Source organism: Chiloscyllium punctatum, chromosome 1 (genome assembly GCF_047496795.1).
Source record: "Chiloscyllium punctatum isolate Juve2018m chromosome 1, sChiPun1.3, whole genome shotgun sequence".
Classification (NCBI taxonomy): Eukaryota; Metazoa; Chordata; class Chondrichthyes; order Orectolobiformes; family Hemiscylliidae; genus Chiloscyllium; species Chiloscyllium punctatum.
Window position 1 is genome coordinate 137,803,660 of NC_092739.1, and position 23,154 is coordinate 137,826,813.

Genomic DNA, 23,154 nt, shown 5'->3' on the forward strand with positions numbered 1-23,154 from the left:
CTTTACATTGTTTTGAGAGATTACGGTTGATTAAAGCATAAAGTGATGGATTTTGAATTCATAAAAATCTGGAATAAACAAACAGTCTCATGATGACCACGGCTCATTTTTGATTTTTGGAAAAATGTACCTGGTTCAATATGTCCTTTCGGGAAGGAAACTGCTGCCCTTGCCTGAACTGAACTACACATGACTCAAGACGCACAGCAATGTGGTTGATGCTTAACTGCCCTGTGGGCAATTAGTGATGGGCAACAAATGCTGACTTAACCACTGACATCCTTATCCATCCTTAACCACTGACATCCTTATTTATGAATGAATAAATAAAAAGATTATTTTCCCTTAATTTCATATCATTTTATCCACTTGCCCATTAATTGCAGATTTACAATTATTAACTGACCTAGAATCCACCACATTTTATGTCAGGAATTTTCTGTATGTGTATGAAGTAATATTATTTGATTTTAAGTTTATAGCCCTCGTATCTTCAGTCTTGATAAAGTTTCTTTCCATCTACCCTATTAGTTCTGTTCAAAATCCTGAAAACCTTTGCCCTGAACCTCTGATATTGGAAGCAATACAAGGCTTTTGTGTATAATACAACTGTTTGGTGGTTCCGCAACTCATTCCATCTGATGTCTGTCTGCACTTTGAGATGCAGTCAGAGAACTGCACACAGTAGTCCAGATACCAGGGCTTTCTTAAATAGAGTCAAAGCTTGCTCATTCATGCATTCTTGCCTTCTCGTTAAAAAGGCTAAGACACTATGAGCACTTCTGATTACGTTTTGTATCTCTCTGCTAGTTTTCCCTGTGCAGAAAGCCTAAAGCTCTTTGAATCTTGTTTGCCACTAATAATCAATAACTTAATCTTTTGCTTTTCTGGTTCATTAATAAATTAATAAAAAAAACTAAACAACAAATTTAAACTAAAAAGGAGGTACAACCTCCAGGACCTGATGTTTTCCATCTGAAAGTACAAAAGGAAGTAGAACAGCATGTTGTAGACAATATAACTTCACTATCATCTTTCAGGGTTCCCTAGATTCAGGAATCAGCCTCTGGATTAGAAAATTCAATGCCATTCCACATTTTCAGAAAGGCCAAAGAGGAAAACCAAGGAATTTTAGACCAATCAACCTAACATCTCTGGTGGGAAAATTGTTGGAGTCGATAATCAACGATCAGGTAACTGGATACCTTAAAAATTTACAGCGCATTAGGGTGAGCCAGCACAGATTTGTGACATGCCTGACAAAAATCTCAATGTTTTTGAAGAACTGTCTAAGGTAGTCAAAAGAATAATGTCTATGGACATTATTTATATGGACTTCCAGATAGCACTTGATAAAGTCCCACCGAAGAGGATGTTACCTAAAATGGAGGCCCATGGAAATTAAGGAAAATTATGACAAAACTGGAAAATTGTTTGAGTGACAGGTGACAGTAAGTATGGGTAATGGGCATGTTCTCAAATTGTTAAGATGTGACCAACTGCGTCCCACAAGGATCTGTATTTGGGCCTCAATTATTAACATTATTTATTAATGACTTAGATAATGGCATAAAAAGTCCATATCCAAGTTAAACAGTATTGGATACCCTTCTGTAATTTTATGTGAAGTGAATGAGCAACTGTTGCAAATGGATTTCAATGCAATTAAGTGTGAAGTTACTTATTTTGGACCAAACCAGGATAAGTGAAGATACTTTCTAGACAGTATGCCTAAAGAGACTTGGGGGCTCAAGCGCGTATATTTTTAAAATGCAAACAGGAGCAGAAGAAAATCAACGTAGCTAACAGAATGCTGCCCTTTATATCCAGAGGAGTGAAATATAAATGATACATTAGCTAGGCTGCAGTTACACCTCAAAGTGCTGTGAGCAAATGCTGCCATTACATTTTCAGAAGGATATATTGGTCTTGGAGAGAACACAATGTTGGTTTACAAGAATGATACTAGGTCATTCAGTGGTTAAGTGGTTGAGGAGGTATTACACAATTTTGAAGGTTAAACAGGTCCACAGTTCACTGGAAGCAGTAGCATAAGTGGATAAGGTTGTCAAGAAGGTGTTTGGTAAGCTTGCCTTCATTGGTCAGGACACACAGCATTGGCAAGTCATGTTGCAGTTGTACAGAACTTTGGTTAGGCTATATTTTGAATGTTTTGTACAATTCTGGGTTGCCCCATTTACCATGATGCTGCTAATTTGGAGGGTATAAGGTATGTGGAGAGATTAGACAAACTTGGTTTGTGTTCACTTGAATGACAGATGGTGAGGGGCAACCTGGTTGAAGGGGGGAACAAATTAAAAGGAGATAGGAGAGGCAAGTGTTTTTTTAATATAAACACAGAGGATGATAAGTGCCAATAACATATTGCCAGAGGTGGTTAGAAGCAAATATAATTGCAAAGTTAAGAGGCATCTTGACAGATACATGACTGGCCAGGAATAGAGGAATATAGACCACGTGGCAGCCAAAGGTTTTTAAGTTAACAAAGATGTGATCTGTCGGTGCAGGTTTTGTGAATCATAAGGCCTGTTTCTGTGCTGTACTGTTCTTTGTTATTTGTTAGGGATGACCTGATAAAAGCCTTCAAGATAATAAAAGGAAAACCTCCTTGATATAGCATGGCAAGTATCATCGTCCTCAGATCCATCTTTTTCCTCACTCTTTGCTATGAGTCATGAACTATTTTCTTAAACATCTGCCATTGCTCCTCAACTTTCTTTTCTGCTAAACTCCTTTCGCAGTCCACTCCACCTGACCCCTCAAACTTATCTAACTAGTTTAACTTTAGCATTCTTGTTTCTGACTCTAGCTTCTCACCCTCTTCTCACCCTCAAACTGAGAACTTATTTCTACAATGTAATGGTCACTGTTTACTACAGAACCTCTTAGTCCAAGATAATTTCAAAGACCTGCCCCATAACACATAATCAAATAAAAACATTAGAATCATAACAGTATGAAAAAAGTGGCTAAGATAGTTCATGTGCTGGTTCAAGTTCTTTAAAAATCCCTTCATTCAGGTAAGGTTCCATTACATTGTGAAGTAGCAACGGTAAGAAGGGATAAACATAGAAAGCAGGGACCTGGAGGGTATATAACTGAACACTTAGAAGTTATTATGCAATATGAAATAACAGGACTCGAACTAACGTTCAACGTGCTTTTGTGAAAGTGAAACTGCATTTCACAGAGCTCTCTGGAAAAGTAACGTACTGTGAACAAAGGGGACCTGGCGGATATGTTTTACTTGGATTTCCAGAAGACATTTGCTAAATTGTCACAGAGGTTCCTGTGGAAAATAAAATCTCATGGAGAAGGGGGTCAAAATATTGGATAAGACATTATCAAGCAAATAGGAAACAATAAGCGAAAACTGTAGATGGCAAACTGATCCACCAGGATCAGTAATGGGACTTGAATTTTTTTTTACAATTTATATAAAGTGACTTGGATGAAGGGAATGAATAGACGATTACCAAATTTGCTAAAAGAAAAATTAGGTGGGAAAGTAAGCTGTTTGATTGACACAAGGAGGCTGAACACACATTCATCAAATGGGCAAAGATCTGACAAATGGATTACAAATGGGGAGAAATGGAAAATTATCGATTTTGGTAAGAAAAATAAAAATAATCATCTCACATAAACGCCAAGAGATTGCAGTGCTCCAATATGCAGAGGAATCTGGGTTGCTTAGCATACTCATTGTAAAAAGTTTGTATGCACATAACAGGCCGTTAACGCCAAATAGAAGACTATTGTTTATTACAAGAGGAATTGAATATACTTCAATTATACAAGGCATCAGTGAGACTATATCAGGATTACTGTGTACTTATGTTCTTCGTGAAAAGAGAATGCAAATGCATTGGCAGCAATTCAGAATGTTTATGAGACTCATACCTGGAACATGTTTAATGATGTGCTTGGCTTGAATCCACTGAAGTTTCAAAGAGCAAGAAGGAACTTGATTGAAAAATAGGTACAAATGACTGACAGGGTACATGTGGAAATTATGTGACTTTTTCTAAGAGAATCTGGAACTCAGGATCACTATTTAAAAACAAAATGCCACCCATTTAAGACAGATTTTCTTCTCATCGGCTAAATCTTTGCAACTCTTCCTGAAAAGGCAGTGGAATCATAATCTTGCAATATTTTTATGACAAAGAAGTTGACAGATTCTTGATAAGCAAGGAATAAAATGCCATTAGCTGTAGGCAGCATTCTGAAGCAATCCGATCAGTCATCACCTTACAGAATGATACAGCAGCTTCAAGGGTATCAGTGGCTTATTCTTGCTCCAATTTGTAGGAGTTTATACATTTTTCCATATCTGTATTGACAATAAATCCATTACTTTAGTGATTTCAGATTTTCTTGATTTAAACAGTCATTGAAGTGCTCCTTTGTTGACAGGTTTTAAATTCTTTTCTAGCCTCCTCCTCTCCTTTCTTAAGCCATTTGCAACATCCTTCGCTTCACTAACTGCCTTGCACTTACCCTGCACCTACCCCTCATCTGCACTTGCCTTTGTTCCCTCAAGATTGACCATTCAAAAACATTCCTGACCAACCTCCCATCTTCCACCCTGCATAAATTTAAAACTACCCCTCTACTTACGACTGCACTCAATCCAAATTATCCAGAAGAAAATTCAAAATTCACACGATCAACACTGAGTAACAAATTTGACAGCAAGAGTTTGACAAAACTGAAAGGCTAACACGAGCTGAAAAGATCAAGGCAGAAGGAGGATGAAGAAACCTGGGTGTTAGGTCAAACACACTTGGTTCTTGGATGAATTTTTTTTAAAAAATCAAAAACTAACTGTTCAAGAGGGAGTCAAGCAAGCAAATGGATCAAAGATCTAAAAATAGTCAAAGAGTGTGGTCATGCTATAGGCTTGGGAAATGACAAATGTGACGAGATATAAGGACAACAGAAAGAGAAACCACGCTAAATTGAAAAAATGTTACTGTTTTAAATACCTTTTACTCTTGTATGGGTGTTCAACAGGGGATCTGAAGAAACCATGCAAGCCCACCAAGGATAGCCAGATACTTTGGACCACACCATATCCCCTACATGATATTTCACTGGGACATCCTTATCCTTGGTCTCTTCACATTTGGCTCCTTCATGGTCTTGATGTTCTGTAGGCTGTTGATACAAATATCATAGATGTACCAAAGTGAACTTTAAAGCTTTTGTTTTAAACAATGCAAAAAAAACTGCAATGACAAACTTATAAAATGAATTCACCTCTTGTATTTTGAGGAAGACAAGTCTCTACAGTAAATTTCAAAGTATTGATGCGTCACTTGACACTTGGTTTGGTTTTTTTCATGGATTTTATATCTATGGTGTCCAAAACAATGAACTGGACCTGAATACAGTTAATTTTATTTCAAAAGTTTGCCTCCACAGTCACATAAACAAATCTTTCAAAAACAAAGAGAAAAATAAATCACACAAGACATAGTTTCATGAAACAAACGAATTACCAGTGCAATCTGGTCTCATGAACTTTCTCCTTCTCTTTGCATCCCCAATCCCATAAACAAAAATACTCACTAGTTAAGATGAATTCTTCTGTGGTGAGGGTGAACACGAACTTACATTAAATGCAAGAACATTGAATTCTTCTTGAGTTCTGCATTATAATTCAGAATTTAAAGTATTTCAACAGCAATTCCCCTCAGATTACATGACTGGGACAAAGATAGATTGCACAAGATCTGAGAAAGGAGCAGACTTAAATTAGCTGAACAACTTTTTCTTATGTGCACTCTCATAATTTCAGGTATGAGAAGCCAGATTGCTATCTTGGTTGTCATTTTGTCATATCATGATTCAGACTAGAACTGCAAGGTTTTAGACGGCACAATTGATCTATAGCACTGCAAAATCTACAAACTACCTGCATCACCCTATCCCTTTAGTGCAAATAAATACTTTTGACTACCAACAGCCCAGAAACACAATTATGGTGTGAAGGTAACAAAATTAACTTTTAATCAGAACATTTGCGGCCACTTAATATTCACCTCCCAAACCTCCTCCAAACACACATAGTAATACAGTCATAGAGATGTACAGCATGGAAACAGACCTCTCAGTCCAACTCGTCCATGCCGAATAGATATCCCAACCTAATCTAGTCCCACCGGCCACACCCGGCCCATATTCCTCCAAACCTTTCCTATTCATATACCCATTCAAATGCCTCTTAAATGTTGCATTGTACCAGCCTCCACCACTTCCTCTGGCAACTCATTCCATACATGTATCACCTTCTGTGTGAAAACGTTGCTGCTTAGGTCTTTTTTATATCTTTCCCCTCTCACCCTAAACCTATGGCCTCTAGTTCTGGACTCCCCGACCCCAGGGAAAAGAGTTCGTCTATTTATCCTATCCAAGCCCCTCATAATTTTGTAAACCTCTGTCGCTCCAGGTAAAACAGCCTCAACCTATTCAGCCTCTACCTATAGCTCAAATCCTCCAACCCTGGCAACATCCATTTTCTGAACCCTTTCAAGTTTCACAACACCTTTCCGATGGGAAGGAGACCAGAATTGCATGCAATATTCCAACATTGGCCTAACCAATGTCCTGTACAGCCTCAGCATGACTTCCCAACTCCTGTACTCAATACTCTGACCAATAAAGGAAAGCATACCAAACGCCTTCTTCACTGTCCTATCTACCTGCGACTCCACTTTCAAGGAGCTATGAACCTGCACTCCAAGGTCTCTTTGTTCAGCAACACTCCCTAGGACCTTACCATTAAGCGTATAAGTCCTGCTAAGATTTGCTTTCCCAAAATGCAGCACCTCGTATTTATCTGAATTAAACTCCGTCTGCCACTTCTCAGCCCACTGACCCATCTGGCCAAGATCCTGTCGTAATCTGAGGTAACCCTCTTTGCTGTCCACTGCACCTCCAATTTTGGTATTATCTGCAAACTTACTAACTATACCTCCTATGCTTGCATCAAAATCATTTATGTAAATGACAAAAAGTACAGGACCCAGCACCGAAACGTCTGACACTCCACTAGTCACAGGCCTCCAGTCTGAAAAACAACCCTCCCCCACCACCCTCTGTGTTCTACCTTTGAGCCAGTTCTGTACCCAAATGGCTCATTCTCCCTGTATTCCATGAGATCTAACCTTGCTGCTAATCAGTCTCCCACGGAGAGCCTTGTCGAAAGCCTTACTGAAGTCCATATAGATCACATCTACTGCTCTGCCCTCATCATTCCTTTTTGTTACTTCTTCAAAAAACTCAATCAAGTTTGAGAGACATGATTTCCCACGCAAAAAGCCATGTTGACTATCCCTAATCAGTCTTTGCCTTTCCAAATACATGTACATCCTGTCCCTCAGGATTTCCCCCAACAACTTGCCTACCACCAACGACAGGCTCACTGGTCTATAGTTCCCTGGCTTGTCCTTACCACCCTTCTTAAACAGTGGCAGCACGTTTGCCAACCTCCAGTCTTCTGGCACTTCACCTGTGACTATCGATGATACAAATATCTCAGCAAGAGGCCCAGCAGTCACTTCTTGAGCTTCCCACAGAGTTCTTGGGTTCACATTAAGCCTCATTTTTCCCAGATTTGTTCCGTAACTCTCTTTCACACTTTTTAAAGTCTGTTTTCCCCAATACAGGCCTGATTACTATTTACAACCTTCCTAGACTTAGGGGATTAAGGCAGATTGCTATTGCTGCTTTTGCATCACCGAAACAGGGAGCAGCATCAGGCGATAGAGAGAGTGAGGGTGATGAACAGAACAGACGTTGTTCTCAATTCCATGTTGGGAACATGGTCATGACTTTCTTTGGATAAGATATTTAAATAAACGTTTTTTGCAGCTTGCTGTTATCGTAAACTCAACACGTTTCACTGAGCATCTCAGCCAGGCCCACAGGAACCGACCTGACCTCCCAGACTCCAACCATTTCAATTCCTCCTCCCACTCTTTCTGACTTGGCAATCATTGACCTCATCCATTGCCACAGTGAATCAGGTGGTTAATTGAAAGAATACCTCACCTTCTCCCCGCGCAGCCTACAGCCCAAAGTGCTCAACATTCTCCAATTTCAACTAGACTCCTTTGCATTTCCCAACTCGCTCTCCAGCCCCAGCCACACCCCCTGCCTTCCATTCCCTCGACCAACCCTTCCTTCCATTGAACAACTGGATTGATTCTGCCCATTGACCAACCTGTGCTCAACTATCCCTATATCTCTCCCTCACCACTCCGTGGCCCCCTTCCCATCCTAAACCCTCCCCCACCTCCTCTTACACCCACCCCCAGTCCTGAGGAAGGGTTACTTCCGAAATGTTAACTTCTCCACCTCCTGATGTTGCCCGTGTTGTTGTATGCTTCTAGCTTCCTGCTTGTCTATCTTGGATTCTAGAATCTGCAGAACTTTTTGTTTCTGCTGTTATGAATGCTAATTTAGCCACTTCACCCGATGAAGAAGCAGCACTCCAAAAGCTTGGAATTTCAAATAAATCTGTTGGACGAGATGCTGGTGTCGTGTGACTTCTGACTTTGTCGATTCCAGCCAACACTGTCACCTCCACACCACAATTTAGCCAAAAACAGTTATATTTTATTTACAGGAATGGATGCAAGAATCAATGTTTGAGCTTTCCTTAGTCTGAACGTTATGATTTCCTCTGGAAATGTGGAGTTCAGACAACCACCATTGCCTCTTCCCATACTGAATAATTCTACAGGTGCTCAGAGTTGAGTTATCAACAAGCAGAGAAGCGAGTCCATTTCCTTTTTTGTTTGCAATGGAAGTCGAAAGATTTGATGTTTATGGATAGATCTCTAAAATGGATTAATCTTGAAATGACATTGATGGATCTATTTCTCTTCGGCACTGGATTTTAATTTACCTCACTGACTTCAATTGCTTAATTGAATTTAAAGATCATCGAATGCAGACTGTGTTATCAGTGCCTTTTGTCATAAAAAACCATGTGGTTCACTTATGCCCTTTAGGTAACTAGATTATGCCATCTTTACCTAATCTATATCTGAGATCAGACCCATAGCAATGTGAATGACCTGTAAGGTATGCCCACATGCTAAACAAAGAAGTGGAAAGAAAGATTTCAAAGCAATCAAAAATCCAGTTCTTTCATTTCAATATAATACTTCCCATCACCATCATTGAAAAGCAAAAGAAATGCATGAAGAGAAAATGGATGGGATAGAAACTGATAAGTTATAATTTCGAGCATGAACAATGAAAATACTAAATTAAATAAGTGCTTTCTGGCAAAATAGAAACCCAACAGACTGAAAAAATAATCAATTAAAAACTGTTGAAAGGATTCCGAATTTGGAAATTCGACAGTTGTAGTCATGACCAATATTCCAAGCTTCACAGAGATTTATCAGAGAAATCATGTCTATTCACTTATTGGATGTAGACCAGAGATATATATCCTTATCAGTATTTTCACAAAGTATCTAATGGCAAAATAACACCAGCAATAAATTTAAACAAATGTGATTTTAATGCATGCCACAGATGTTACTGAACATTGTGATGCATTTATTAATAAACAATATTGATTCTTAACAACATTAGAGTAACACAACTTGCACTCCTCACAAAGTGGCTAGGTTATATAAATGGGACAATGAGGATGCTTGTCGCCAAACTTAAGACTTCACCTATAATCACAAAAAAAATTACGAAACAGTCAATAGAGGATATAATACTGCTAGAAGGTAGGTTTGATTCCGACCTTGCATTGTTAATTTCAGGTGGTGTGTTGTCAGTGGACACAAACAACAAGCCCTTCCCTCAAAGAAATAACAAGAGAAGAAAAAAAAATCAGACACCAAATTTAAGGAGGAAATCTTAGAGAAACAAATAGTAACGAGTTTTGAGAATACTACAAAAAAGACCCAAGATTTGCAACTGCTGGAGATCAGAAACTGCCGGAGATCTGAAACTGCCAGAAAAACTCAACAGGTCAAGCAACATCTCTGGACAGAAGAAGGAGTTAAATTTTCAGGTCCAGTCCCACTGAAGAGTCACAGAGTCTTCGAGATGTCCAGCATGGAAACAGGCCCTTCAGTCCAACTTGTCAATGCCAACCAGATATCCCAACTTAATCTCTTCATATAGCAATCCAGATGGCTATTACATGTTGCAATTGTACCAGCTTCCACTTCTCTGGCAGCTCATTCTGTACAAGCACCACCCTCTGCGTGAAAAAGTTGTTCCTTAGGTCCCTTTTATATCTTTCCCCTCTCACCCTAAACCTAAGCCCTCTCGTTCTGGACTCCCCCACCCCAGGGAAAAGATCTGTCCATTTATCCTATCCATGTCCCTCATGATTTTATAAACCTCTATAAGGTCACCTCTCAGACTTCAACACTTCAGGGCAAACAGCCCCAGCATATTCAGCCTCTTCTGTAGCACAAAACCTCCAACCCTGGCAACATCCTTGTAAATCTTTTCTGAACCCTTTCAAATTTTGCAACATCCTTCCGATAGGAGTGAGACCAGAACTGTACACAATACTCCAAAAGTGGCCTAACCAACCTCTTGTAAAGCCACAACATGACCTCCAAACTCTTGAGAATTCTTGAGAACTGTTTGTAGCTAGGAAAAGGTTAATATATGTGCTAGAGAAGGGTGAGGGGAGAGAGGAGGAGTAAACAACAGATGGGGATGGGGCTAAGAGGGAAAGTGAAAACCATTTGGGCAGACAAAGAAGTGGGCAAAGGTCAGTCTGTGAGAATGAATAGCTGCCAATGGGGATCATTAGTGGCTGATATTGAGAGGTTTATGGTAGCAATTCATATGACAACAAGGCTTATTGTGTGGAAATTGGGAGAATTTCATGGGACGAGATGCTTAGGCCCTAAAATTGTAAAAGTACCGAGTTATTATCAAGCCAGATACAGATGTTGATCAGGGAACACAATGGAGTTTTGAAATGGTAGGCAACTGGAAGCTTCTTTACCCTACCAAAATTCGGCATAATTTTGAACATCTCAACAAGGTCCTGTCATAATCTTCTCTACTCCAAGAAGAGTAAACCCAATTCTCTACCCTGCTCCCAGTTCAAATGAAGTTTAACGTAAAGTCAAGGAACAGCCCTTGATCTTTCATCTCACCACTCTCAAGTGTTCTCGGCTAAATATTGAGTTCACCAAATTTACATAATAAACAATGTTAAGTTCATTTTTTCTGTATTCCTTCATGTTGCATTCAGACATTTGCTATACAGTTGTTAAAACTTCATCTAGACACAGCCTCTCTTGTAACTAGACCCATTAAAACAATTTGGTTATGCACCATGAAATTTTCTGCTAGTTATTCACTGTTATCTTCAGACAGCTGTTTCTGCAGCCAGCAACAAAACATCAGAATGGCATATTGGCTCCCGGGTGCCAGGATCAACGATGTCTCAGAAAGAGTGCAGAATGTTCTTAAAAAGAGGGACCAGCAGGAGGTCATTGTACGCATTGGAACCAATGACATAGGAAGGAAAAAGGATGAGATTTTGAAGGGAGAATATACAAAGTTAGGCAGGAATTTAAAAAGGAGGTTCTCAAGGATAGTATTATCTGGATTACTCCTGGTGCTTGAGCTAATGAGGGTAGGAAATAGGAGGATAGAGCAGATGAATGTGTGGCTGAAAAGCTGGTGCAATGGAGAAGGATTCACATTTTTACATCACTGGAATCTCTTCTGGGGCAGACGTGACCTGTACAATGAGGATGGTTTTTACCTGACTTGGAAGAGGACCATTTTTCTAGCAGGGAGATTTGCCAGAGCTGAGCAGGAGCATTTAAACTACTAAGGTCCAGCGGTTTTGTGGAGCGGGGGGGTTGGGACCAGGAAAATGGTGAGGAAAAAGATCAATCTGAGACTGGTACAGAAGGAACAAAGAGAACAAAGTAGGACTGATAAGTTAAACTGTATTTACTTCAATGCAAGAGACCTAACAGGGAACACAGATGAACTCAGGGCATGGGACTAGGATATCATCGCAATTACACAGAAGTGGCTCTGGGATGGACAGGACTGGCAGCTTAATGTGCTAGGTTGCAAATGATATTGGTCGGATAGAAACAGGGGCAAGAGAATAAGGGGAAGTGCCATTTTGATACAGAATAGCATTACTGATATAATGAGGGAGGATATTCCTTGGAATACATCCAGGGAGGTCATTTGGGTGGAACTGAGAAATAAGGGCAGCACGGTGGCACAGTGGTTAGCACTGCTGCCTCACAGCGCCAGAGACCTGGGTTCAATTCCCGCCTCAGGCGACTGACTGTGTGGAGTTTGCACGTTCTCCCCGTGTCTGTGTGGGTTTCCTCCGGGTGCTCCGGTTTCCTCCCACAGTCACAAAGATGTGCAGGTCAGGTGAATTGGCCATGCTAAATTGCCCATAGTGTTAGGTAAGGGGTAAATGTAGGGGTATGGGTGGGTTGCGCTTCGGCGGGGCGGTGTGGACTTGTTGGGCCGAAGGGCCTGTTTCCACACTGTAAGTAATCTAATCTAATCTAATTAAAGAAAGGGATGATCACCTTATTGGGATTGTATTTATAGACATCCCCCCCAATAGTCAGTGGGAAATTGAGGAACAAATTTGTGAAGAGATTTCAGTTATCTGTAAGAATAATCTGTGGTTATGGTAGGGGATTTTAACTTTCCAAACATAGATCTGGGACTGCCATTGTGTTCAAGAGTTTCGAGGAATTTGTTCAGTGTGTACAAGATGATTTTCTGATTCAGTATGTGGATGTATCTACTAGAGAAGATGCTAAACTTCACCTACTCCTGGGAAATAAGGCAGGGCAGATGACGGAGGCATCAGTGGGGGAGCACTTTGGTGCCAGCAACCATAATTCTGCTAGTTTTAATACAATGATGGAAAAGGACTGACCGGATCTAAAAGTTGAAGGCCTAAATTGGAGGAAGGCTAATTTTGACAGTCTTAAGCAACACCTTTCAAAAGCTGATTGGAGGCAGATGCTTGCAAGTAAAGGGATGGCTGGAAAATGGGAAGCCTTCAGAAATGAGAAAACAAAGAGTCCAGAGAGAGTATATTCCTGTTATAGTAAAAGGAAAGCCTGGAAGGTATAGGGAATGCTGGATGAGTTGAGAAATTGAGGGTTTGGTTAAGATAAAGATGGAAGCATATGTCAGGTATAAACAGGAGAGATTGAATGAATCCTTAGAAGAGCATAAAAGCAGTGGGAGTCTACTTAAGAGGAAAATCATAAGGGCAAAAAGGGGACATGAGATAGCTTTGGCAAATAGGGTTAAGGAGAATCCAAAGGGTAGTTATAAATACATTAAGGAGAAAAGGGTAATTAGGGAGAGAGTAAGACCCCTCAAAGATCAGCAAGGCAGCCTGTGTGTGGAGCTGCAAGAGATAGGGGAGATACTAACTGTGTATCTTGCATCAGTGTTTACTGTGGGAAAGGACATAGAAGATAAAGAAGGTGGTGAAATAAATGGCGACATCTTGCAAAATGTCCATATTATGGAGGTGGTGTTGGATGTCTTGAAATGCATAAAAGGTGGATAAATCCCCAGGACCTGATCAGGTGTACCCTAGAACTCTGTTGGAAGCTGGAGAAGTGATTGCTGGGCCCCTTGCTGAGAATATTTGTATCATCGATAGTCACACGTGAGGTGCCGAAAACTGGAAGTCGGCTAATGTGGCATCACTATTTAAGAAAAATGTTAAGGAAAAGCCAGGAACTATAGACCGGTGAGCCTGATGTCCATGGTGGGCAAGTTTTTGGAGGGAATCCTGAGGGACAGGATTTCCATGTATTTGGAAAGAAAAGGTCTGATTAGGAATAGTCAGCATGGCTTTGTCCGTGTGAAATCATTTCTCACGAACCTGATGGAGTTTCGTTTGAAGTAACAAAGAAGATTGGTGTGATCTATATGGACTTCAATAAGGCATTCGACAAGGTTCTCGATGGGAGACTGGTCAGCAAGGTTACAACTCATGGAATACAGGGAGAACTAGCCATTTGGATACAAAACTGGCTTGAAGTTAGAAGACAGAGGGTGGTGGTGGTGGGAGGGTTGTTCTTCAGACTGGAGGCCTGTGACCAGTGCAGTGCCACAAGGATCAGTGCTGGGTCCACTACTTTTCATCATTTATACAAATGATTTGGGTGTGAACATAGGAGGTATAGTTAGTAAGTTTGCAGATGACACCAAAATTGGACAATGAATGAGGTTATCTCAGAGGACAATGGGATCTTGATCAAATGTGCCAATGGACTGAGGAGTGGCAGTTAGAGTTTAATTTAGATAAATGCGAGGTGCTGCCGGTTGAAAATGCACATCTTGGCAGGACTTGTACACTTAATGGTAAGGTTTGAGAAAGCATTGCTGAACAAAGAAACCTTGGAGTACAGGTTCACAGCTCCTTGAAAGTACAGTCGCAGGTAGATAGGATAGCAATTCTGGTCTCCCTCCTATAGGATGGATGTTGAGAAACTTGAAAGGGTTCAGAAAAGATTTACAAGGATGTTGCCAGGGTTGGAGGATTTGAGGTATAGGGAGAGGTTGAATAGGCTGGGGCTGTTTTCCCTGCAGCAACGGAGTCTGAGGGGTGACCTTACTGAAGTTTATAAAATGATGGGGATCATGGATAGAATAAATAGAGAAAGTAGTTTCCCTGCAGTGGGAGAGTCCAGAACTAGAGGGCATAAATTTAGGGTGAGGGGGGAAAAGATTTAAAAAGGGATTCAAGGGGCAACTATTTCACGCAGAGCTTGGTGAGTGTATGGAATGAGCTGCTAGGAAGCAGTGGAGGCTGGTACATCTACAGCATTTAAAAAGACATCTGGATGAGTCTAAGAATAGGAAGGGTTCAGAATGATATGGACCAAGTGCTGGCAAATGGGACTAGCTTAGCTAAGAATATCTGATCGGCATGAACGAGTTGGACTGAAGGGTCTGTTTCCGAGCTGTATATCTCTATGACTACAACTCTAAGTAGCCCCCATTCGACCTGTCCCCTCAGCTACTAGTTAAAAACTTTTACATTTCTTTCAGTTCTGATGAAAAGTCAGTGACCTGAAACATAATTTCTTTCTCTTTAATAACTGCTGTCTGAACCAGAGTGTGGCTTCAGTAGTATGAAACAAAAAATCTCTAGCTAGACCCTGACCAAGGCAATACATACTTTTGTGTTTTAGCTAAGCTGAGGCAGAGGTCAGACATTTAGCTAAATTCTACTTGGCTCCAGAGAAGCTGTATATCTGAGAGACTGAGTCACCAGGTTAGAATTTGACACTGCCATGACATGACTAAGGCAACTTGGGTTTGGGCAGTAGCTTGCCAAGTTAACAGCTCATTTTTTTTAATAAAAAGGTTCCCACCAGGTTGAGGAGAAAAAATGTCTTGATAGGTGTCCACATGGTTTGCAAGAGCAGTATTTATTTCATATCCATAACTGCTCATTAAAAGCTGGTGCTGGTCTTCCTTCTTGAACTGTTATAGCCAACAAAATGAATTATTTGAAAGAAGCAAGTTCCAGGATTGATACCCAGCAATGAGTAAACAGCAATAAAATTCCAAATCAGGATGTGGAGAGACTCGAAGGGGAAACCTATCATGGTGGCGTGTGTCCCTTTGCGGCTGCACTTACTCTTGGAGGAGAAAATGATCATGGGTTTGGAAAATGCTCTCACAGGAAGTTTGTATCATCATTGCCGTATATTTTACAGAAGCTGTGTATTCTGCATTGGTGATCAAGGGACGGAACTTTTCAAGTGGGTCAGGATGTCAGTACCTGGACGTGTTAAGCCTCAACTTTAGGCAGCACTCATCCACGCAATTCAAGTATTATCTCAACATATTAGAACATGGAACATTACAGCGCAATACAGGGCTTTCGTCCCTCCATGTTGCACCAACTCGTGGAAGATAAACTTCATTAAAAACATGGCAACTACTCTTTTTATTTCCTTCTTTCTTTTGCTCTTTATCTTTTTTATTTGTTTTCTTAAAAGTCTAGAGAGTGGCAGGTGAGGAGGCAACCTCTGTGGCAGCAACACCAGAATAAACTGAACACTGCTCCATCCCAGCCAGGACCTCCCATCAAGTCCTGGGCTGACTCCCCTGTCCTGGATTCACAAGTGGGCAGAGGCTCCAGGTCTGCAGCTGAAACCAGATACCTGAAGTAATGGAAGCATCAGCAAAAGGGATTGGCGGCAGCATCTGGAGAAGCATCGGATGGGGAAATAGGAGGCTTCTCCCGTTCCAACGATGAGATGGCAGACTAGCACCCTGGTGTGGTAGTCTTAGCCTGGCATGGCAGTTTCTTTAGTGGAGGCTTTCAGCCAGTATTTTCGCAGCTTGGTGGGGTGGGTCTCATCCCAGCATGGCATTCTCTTACTGACTGCATTCTCAGGATGTTCCATCTGTCCCGAAATCAATTTTCCTTGAGCCCAGAAACCGTTAACTGAACCATGATGAACTTTGCCTTAATTTTACTTTTCTTTTAGGTATGACTCCTGTCATTAGTATCAGTGCCACAGTGCAGCAACACATAAAACTTCTCACTCTTTTTCATGTAAAAGTACACGGAACAAAAAATTTCTATTTTATTCCCAACAAATATAAACTGATCTTTGGATTATATAATTGGAAAGTAGCTATTTGGAGAATAGTATTACTTCTGTTTTTCATAAATGACTTGGATACAGCAAATGGATTTACTTTTTATGTCAACATTTAAAAAACAAATTTATGCATCAACTTTCCAAGTGATAAATTTTCCAATATCTATCATTTTCCAGCTTGTCATTATGTAATTACAGCCTGGCACCATCGACAAAACCCAGAGCTTCCATCTCAGCTGTTCTCTCTCAAGTCCATTGGCACTAATTTCAACACATGTATGCCTTTCAAAATTTATGCTCAACTTTATTTTGTTCTCAGCTCTTCTGGTGCTGAAACCCTCATCCATGCTTCTGTTTTCTTTTGGTTTGACTTTTCCTGTGCACACCTGGCTGTCCTCCTGCACTTACCCTCCATAAACTATAGTTCCAATAAAATTGCATTCACTGACTGCACAGATTCCCAGTGAAGCAATGTCCTGATTTTGAAGTTTCATCTTCATTTTCAAGTCATTCAAAAGCCCTGAATATGACTATCTCTACAATCTTCCCCAAATTTCACAACTTGGTCAGATAACTAAGCTTCTATACCCAAATTTAACTTTTATTGTTACCTTTAGTTGCCTAGACCACAAGCTTTGGAATTCCATCCCCACACCACACTTTCCTTCTCTTTGAAATTTTATTCTTTCATGGGATGTAGCCATTGCTAGCTCAGCTTGCACTTATTACTTGCTCCAAAAAAATTATTTTGAATGCTTATATCTTTCAATGAGCTCTTAGTCATTGGACTTATCCTCTCCTGGGATTTAGTTTTGATCTTGCTACATTTCTGAGAAGAGCCTTGGGACGTTAGGTTACATCAAAGGCGCTATAATTACACAAGTCGATTTGTTAAAAAAAATCTGAAGCACTACAGATGCTGGAAATGAGAAATAAAAACAGATATTGCCAGAAAAACTCTGCAGATCTGGCAGCAAACCTGGAGAGAAAAGATAGTTAACATTTCAGGTCCAGTGGACCTTGTTTAGAATAGATCTTGTTGACATTTATTTTTACAATACAGTTTAATATATGGCTTATTTACTTGTGGCTTAATATCCTTTACCATTCTAGATCTACAAACTGCGAGCCCAATTTCCTATCTTCCACAAGCCACAATAGAAGCCAAAGTCAGCATTCCAGTCTACGCCTCCTCCCCATGGCACCAAATAACCCTGTTTTGGTACAATGTAACAACCCATCAATTCCAGATAAACTGTAAAAACTAGAAGTTGCCATAATCCCAGAGGATCGTGGGTTCTGCTCTCATTAGAGAGATGACAGGTGGTGGATTTTAACCAGAGAGTCACCATGCCTCACTGTTGGCATCACTCTGATCACTTGACAATGACTAAACTTTGGAAAATCATAAATTTGAAATGCGCAGATTGGACTAGTCAGATTTAATTTTATTTGTCTCACTATCAGGTCAGTTCAAAAAAATTACATAATTCTTTTCAATGTTTTCAAAAAAGTTGCCACAAGCTTCTATTTCACAATTTTTGAAACCACACAGTAGTTCTACACGTCCAATGTGATCAAGTCGATCATCTGGCAAAACAATTATCCCTCAAACAATGTCCAGAAAAGATAATATATGATTGTAACCTTACGTGAACACTGGCAGCTGCTCTTCTCCCATTAGAACAATACGTTATTTTCCCAAAGCACTTTACAGCTAAGATAATAAAAGGTGCAATATAAAGTCTTTTTTTTAAATTGTGTTGGATATATCCAAGTAACAGAAAAAAATGACTGATTGAATCAAGCTAGGTTCTAATTCCTGATAAATATCCATAAATCTTTACTGGAACTGTGTATGCACACATCATATGCTTGCCCATCAACACTTAACCATCAAGACTTTAACACAAGTATCTACTTGAAGTGAAGAAAAAAAGAATTTCGGTCTGTTAAACCGTACAACAAAAATTCAACGTCTCAAGGAGCACGTGGAATACAGGGAGATTATGTGGAACTTGATTGCAAATTAGACTTCTTGCAGTCAGGAAGGAGGCCATTCTATGCCATTTCTGTCCAAGAACAAATTAGCAAGTCCCACTCTCCAACCGTGTCCTTGAAGCTGTGCAATGTTTTTGCATTTGGTCTTTACCCAATTTCTCTTTGAAATTCAAAACAAAAACTACACTCACTTTGTTGAAAGTTTATTGGATTCTGGGTTTACAAAACATTTCGCTTTTATCAATCCATATATAATGGGATTTCTTGCTGCCCTGCAGCAATAACTAATCAGCTGGAACACAATAAAGGGCAGAAGGTGCCAGGTGCAAAATAGAAACAGAGAAGAAAAGTTATTTTGTTAACTGACTCTGAACCCTGTATTGTCTCATAGCATCAGATGAAATATGGGCAAGGAAACCTCCAGTTGTCAATCATGTAACCCTTCACCCCCTCAGCCGATTCATTAGCTCTGCTTCATACTGATTACCACTTGGAATGAGTGTGGCAAGTGTGCAGAATGTACTCAGGGTGGGGGACTTGAATGTGTGCCAATTATAGCGCAGCAAAACCATGACTGACTAGGTCTGAGTCCTTAACAAACTAAGTGCTAGACTGGATCTACAGCAAGTGCTGGGGAAACCAAAGGGAAAACTGAACTTCAAACCATCAACTGGCTTGCTGCAGATGCAGCTGTCTATAATAGTTTCATTAAAAGTGACCACTAAGGGCCCTCTTGTGCCACAGTGGTAGAGCTCCTGCCCTGGACCAGGGAAGCTTGGGTCCCACTTGCACCAGAGCTATGTCATAACATCTGAGCTGATTGATATGGAAATAAATTAAAAGTAACTACTGCACAAAGTCATTGTGGAGTTGAAGTCCTAGTTTCACTTTGAAGATACCTTGCATGTTGTTTGGCATTGAAGTTTCCCACCTGGACTTGCTTACCTACAGCACATGCACTTCAACAGTTCGAGGCAGCTCACCGCCATCTTCTCAACAGCAACTCAGAACAGGCAACCAATGCTGGCCCAGCTAATGTTGCCCATTTCCTAGCAATTAATTTTTTAAAATCACTATGTTAAAGAAGATAGATGCTGAAAAGGTGCCGTGGGAGAACAACAGCAGAGATGTATTCCAGTAAGACTATGACTTAATGTGCCAGCATTTTTCCCCATCTATCATTAATATTGCTCCAGAAAATCAACTTTAGTTCAATGAAGGATGTGGAAGGGATGCCCATTGCAGTGGACCTAAAAATGAGGTGTCAACTGCTTAGTGCTTCAACACAGGACAGTGTTTAAACCAAATACCATAAGCAGCAAGTGACAGACAGAGCTAAGCAATTCCATATGTAACGGATGGTATCAAAGCTCTGCGGTGGGTGTAAGGTGGTGGACAATTAAACAACTCACCGCAAGAAGTGGTTCCACAAATATCCTCAGTGGCTAAAGCACCTGTGGACAGAGCAGCCTGAAGGATGAAAGTAAATCCAGAACATCACTGTGGGAGTTTCTCAAGGCATTTTCTAATGAATCTGATCAGTGCTGTTACTATACATCTCTGGAGCAAGTGGAACTTGAACCTGGACCTGGACCACTGTAAGGGATCAATGCAGCATCCAAGGCCCAACTATCTTCACTTGCTTCATTAGTGACCTTCCCCCCACAATTACAACTAGACCCTCGGCAAGGTTTCTTACATTAGTATAGTCCCAGGAAGGATACTCCGAATTGTCAAGCTTCTTTACTCACCGTCCCTGTTTGGTTGCAACAACATGAACTTCTAAAGGATTTCCTCATTTGTGGATACTTTTTCAACTTAATTCTGCTTTTTCTAACTAACAGAGTGAGTTTGTTAACTAAAAGTAAGCAGTGATACTCATGCAATCATGCACAAAACAGAAATGACAAAAGAGTCCAAAAAAATGAATTAAGGATATACAGTTCAGTCTCTCGGTTGCTCAAGAAGAGTAGATAGTGGAATGTTGATATTCAAGCAGTCTAATTTGAAGTTCTTGAATATGCACGTTCATTGTAATCCTTTTGTTGTTTCCTTTCAAGTGGTTTGCTGGCAAGCTGTTTTCTTGCACTCAGCACCAGAATCTTTTCCTTCCAATGCAGTGAGTAATTAATCCACTGTGATCTTCATAGCACACCAACATGCATGCATCAGGTTTTGACTGGTTTTTGATGGCAGTTCTTGTGTGTTCTTGAAAAGGAAGACAACACGTCTATTGCCCAGACAGCAGCCTTTTTTAACACAACGCGCACAGTTTTAGTTAACTCCAAGAAGACAACAGCACAGTTTGTCGTGCATTTGCTCCCTTTTCGAGCTTTTAAGTTTTCTTGACAGCTCATCAGATGTGTCAATTCAAGGGTACGTCTCTCTCCAGATGGTCAACAAAATTTACACCTGCAGTCATTTGGCTTTTTAACAACCTAATCTGTTGACGTTGAATTCTGATATATCCAGATGGAGTTATAGTCCATAGTCATGAATGAACCGTAAAGTCAAAAACAGGAACATTGATTCAGTATGTCACGCTGAACATCATTTGCAACTTCTCAGGTGCTGAAGCAGCCCACGGCCAAATGCAGCTATACCTGGACAATGTCTAGGTTTGGGCTTGGGCTGACACGTACAAAGTCACTTTTGTGTCTCACAAGTGGCAGGAAATGATAATCTCCTGTGGACATGGAAATAGAATTAGCTTCAGTAGTTCACCAAAGCCTCCTCACCATCTGCAATGCACAGAAAGCAGGATGGAAAAACACTCTACTTGCCTGGATGCGAATGGTTCAAACAACACTCATCAATCCACACACCATGTTAACAAATGACTTGACTAACACCATTCATATTAATTTTCTCTACCACCAACTCTCAGTCGCAGCAGTGTTCTACTTAGAGGCGACACTGCAGAAATTCACAAAGTTGCCCGAGCCACCATCTTCCAAACCCGCAACTACTGCCTTCTTGAAGGACAAGGGCAACAGATGCACAGGACCACCACTATCTGCAAATTGCACTCAAAGTTACTGGTTAGCCTTACTTGTAAATATATTGCCGTTTCTTCACTGTTGTTTGGCCAAAACCCCAGAATTTCCGCCCGAACTGTATTGTGGCTGTGCACACACCAAATGAACTGCAACAATTTAAGAAGGCAACCCACCACTACTGCTCCAGGGCAATTACGAACGGGCAGTAAGTGGTGGCACAGCTGATACCACATCTCCTGAATAATAAAATGTAACTCATGCCAAACATTTATGTCAAAACAATTAAAACTCCAACAACCTGCAAAAATGCAAACGAGTTGATGAAAAGATTTGAAACATCAACATAATGGACAGTTCCTGTCAAATACTCCAAATCATTAGCACAGTTCTGTAATGAATTGTCATAAGTCACCTACATAACATTCAAAGGAACTCCTTGAGCTCTTTATTTAAAACAAGTAACTTATGATAGATTTTGTCAAAATTTCTGTAGTTGACACTGAATAAAGTAACAAAGTTGCGAGGGCTATTCCACATCCCCCGCCGCCCCCCCCACCCCGCCAACACCCAAGTCACTTTGAAAATTTCCATCCAACTTCCATTTGTGCGTTTAAGTCACAGTCATAGTCACAAAGCGTAGAAACAGACCCTTCAGCCATAAATGTCAATGCTGACAAATAAACACTGAACTAATCCCATTTACCGGCACTTGGTCCATAGCCCACTATGTCCTTGCTCAACCAGAATCTTCTAATTATATCAGAGATAGATAACTTTTTTTGTTAAGCAATGGTATTAAGGGATATGGGTCAAAGGGATATGTGTTGATGGAGTTAGGCCACAGTTCAGCCATGATCTTCCATCTTTTAAGCACGTAATAAAAAAAAAGCAAGTTGTCCGGAGGTACATGCTCAGGCAAAAACTGATACTTTGACTTGGAAATAGGCCAAACCTACATTAGGACAACCAAGAGACAAATAGTTTTTAAAAATGCTGGAGCGGGGTGGAATCAAGAGGTTTGACAAGAGAACTACAGAGCTTCGGACATGGGCAACCGAAGGCAAGACCAGCAATGATTGAATAACTAGTTAAGGATGTTCAGGCCTACAAAAAGAGGAACTGAGGATGAAAAAAAACAAGATGAGCGAGCTGTGGAACTAAAGATTATTTAATCCAGTTTAATTCAATGTGCAAATTCACTGCACCCTAACATAACTCTGAGTGACTTTCACAACACTCCACTGTGCTTTTAATTCTGTTTACTTCACTCATGCTATGAAAGCAAACAGTTTTTACACCGAAAACAATTGAACATTTCAATATTCAGAAAACCTGTCACATTTTAGGATGCTGGTTGAAGCATGAACAGTGTCATTGTATTTGGATTCCTTTTAGTGCAGTCCTGAGGTGACAAAACAGGGTCAAGATGCAAGATGTCCAATATCCTATGTCACCACTGTTTCATTGTGCTTTTGTGG

General features: G+C 40.4%; 1 protein-coding gene across 7 annotated transcripts in view; it reads right to left on the reverse strand.

The window, feature by feature from the left end:
- The window catches only part of LOC140480423 (histone-lysine N-methyltransferase NSD2-like), a 154,789-nt gene that overhangs the window by 94,110 nt on the left and 37,525 nt on the right, over nucleotides 1-23,154 (reverse strand). For all 7 annotated transcript variants that reach the window (XM_072575286.1, XM_072575275.1, XM_072575317.1 and 4 more), the window contains exon 3: nucleotides 5,013-5,184. In XM_072575286.1, coding sequence (XP_072431387.1) covers nucleotides 5,013-5,184 — 172 coding nt within the window. The remainder of the gene's footprint in view (nucleotides 1-5,012; nucleotides 5,185-23,154) is intronic.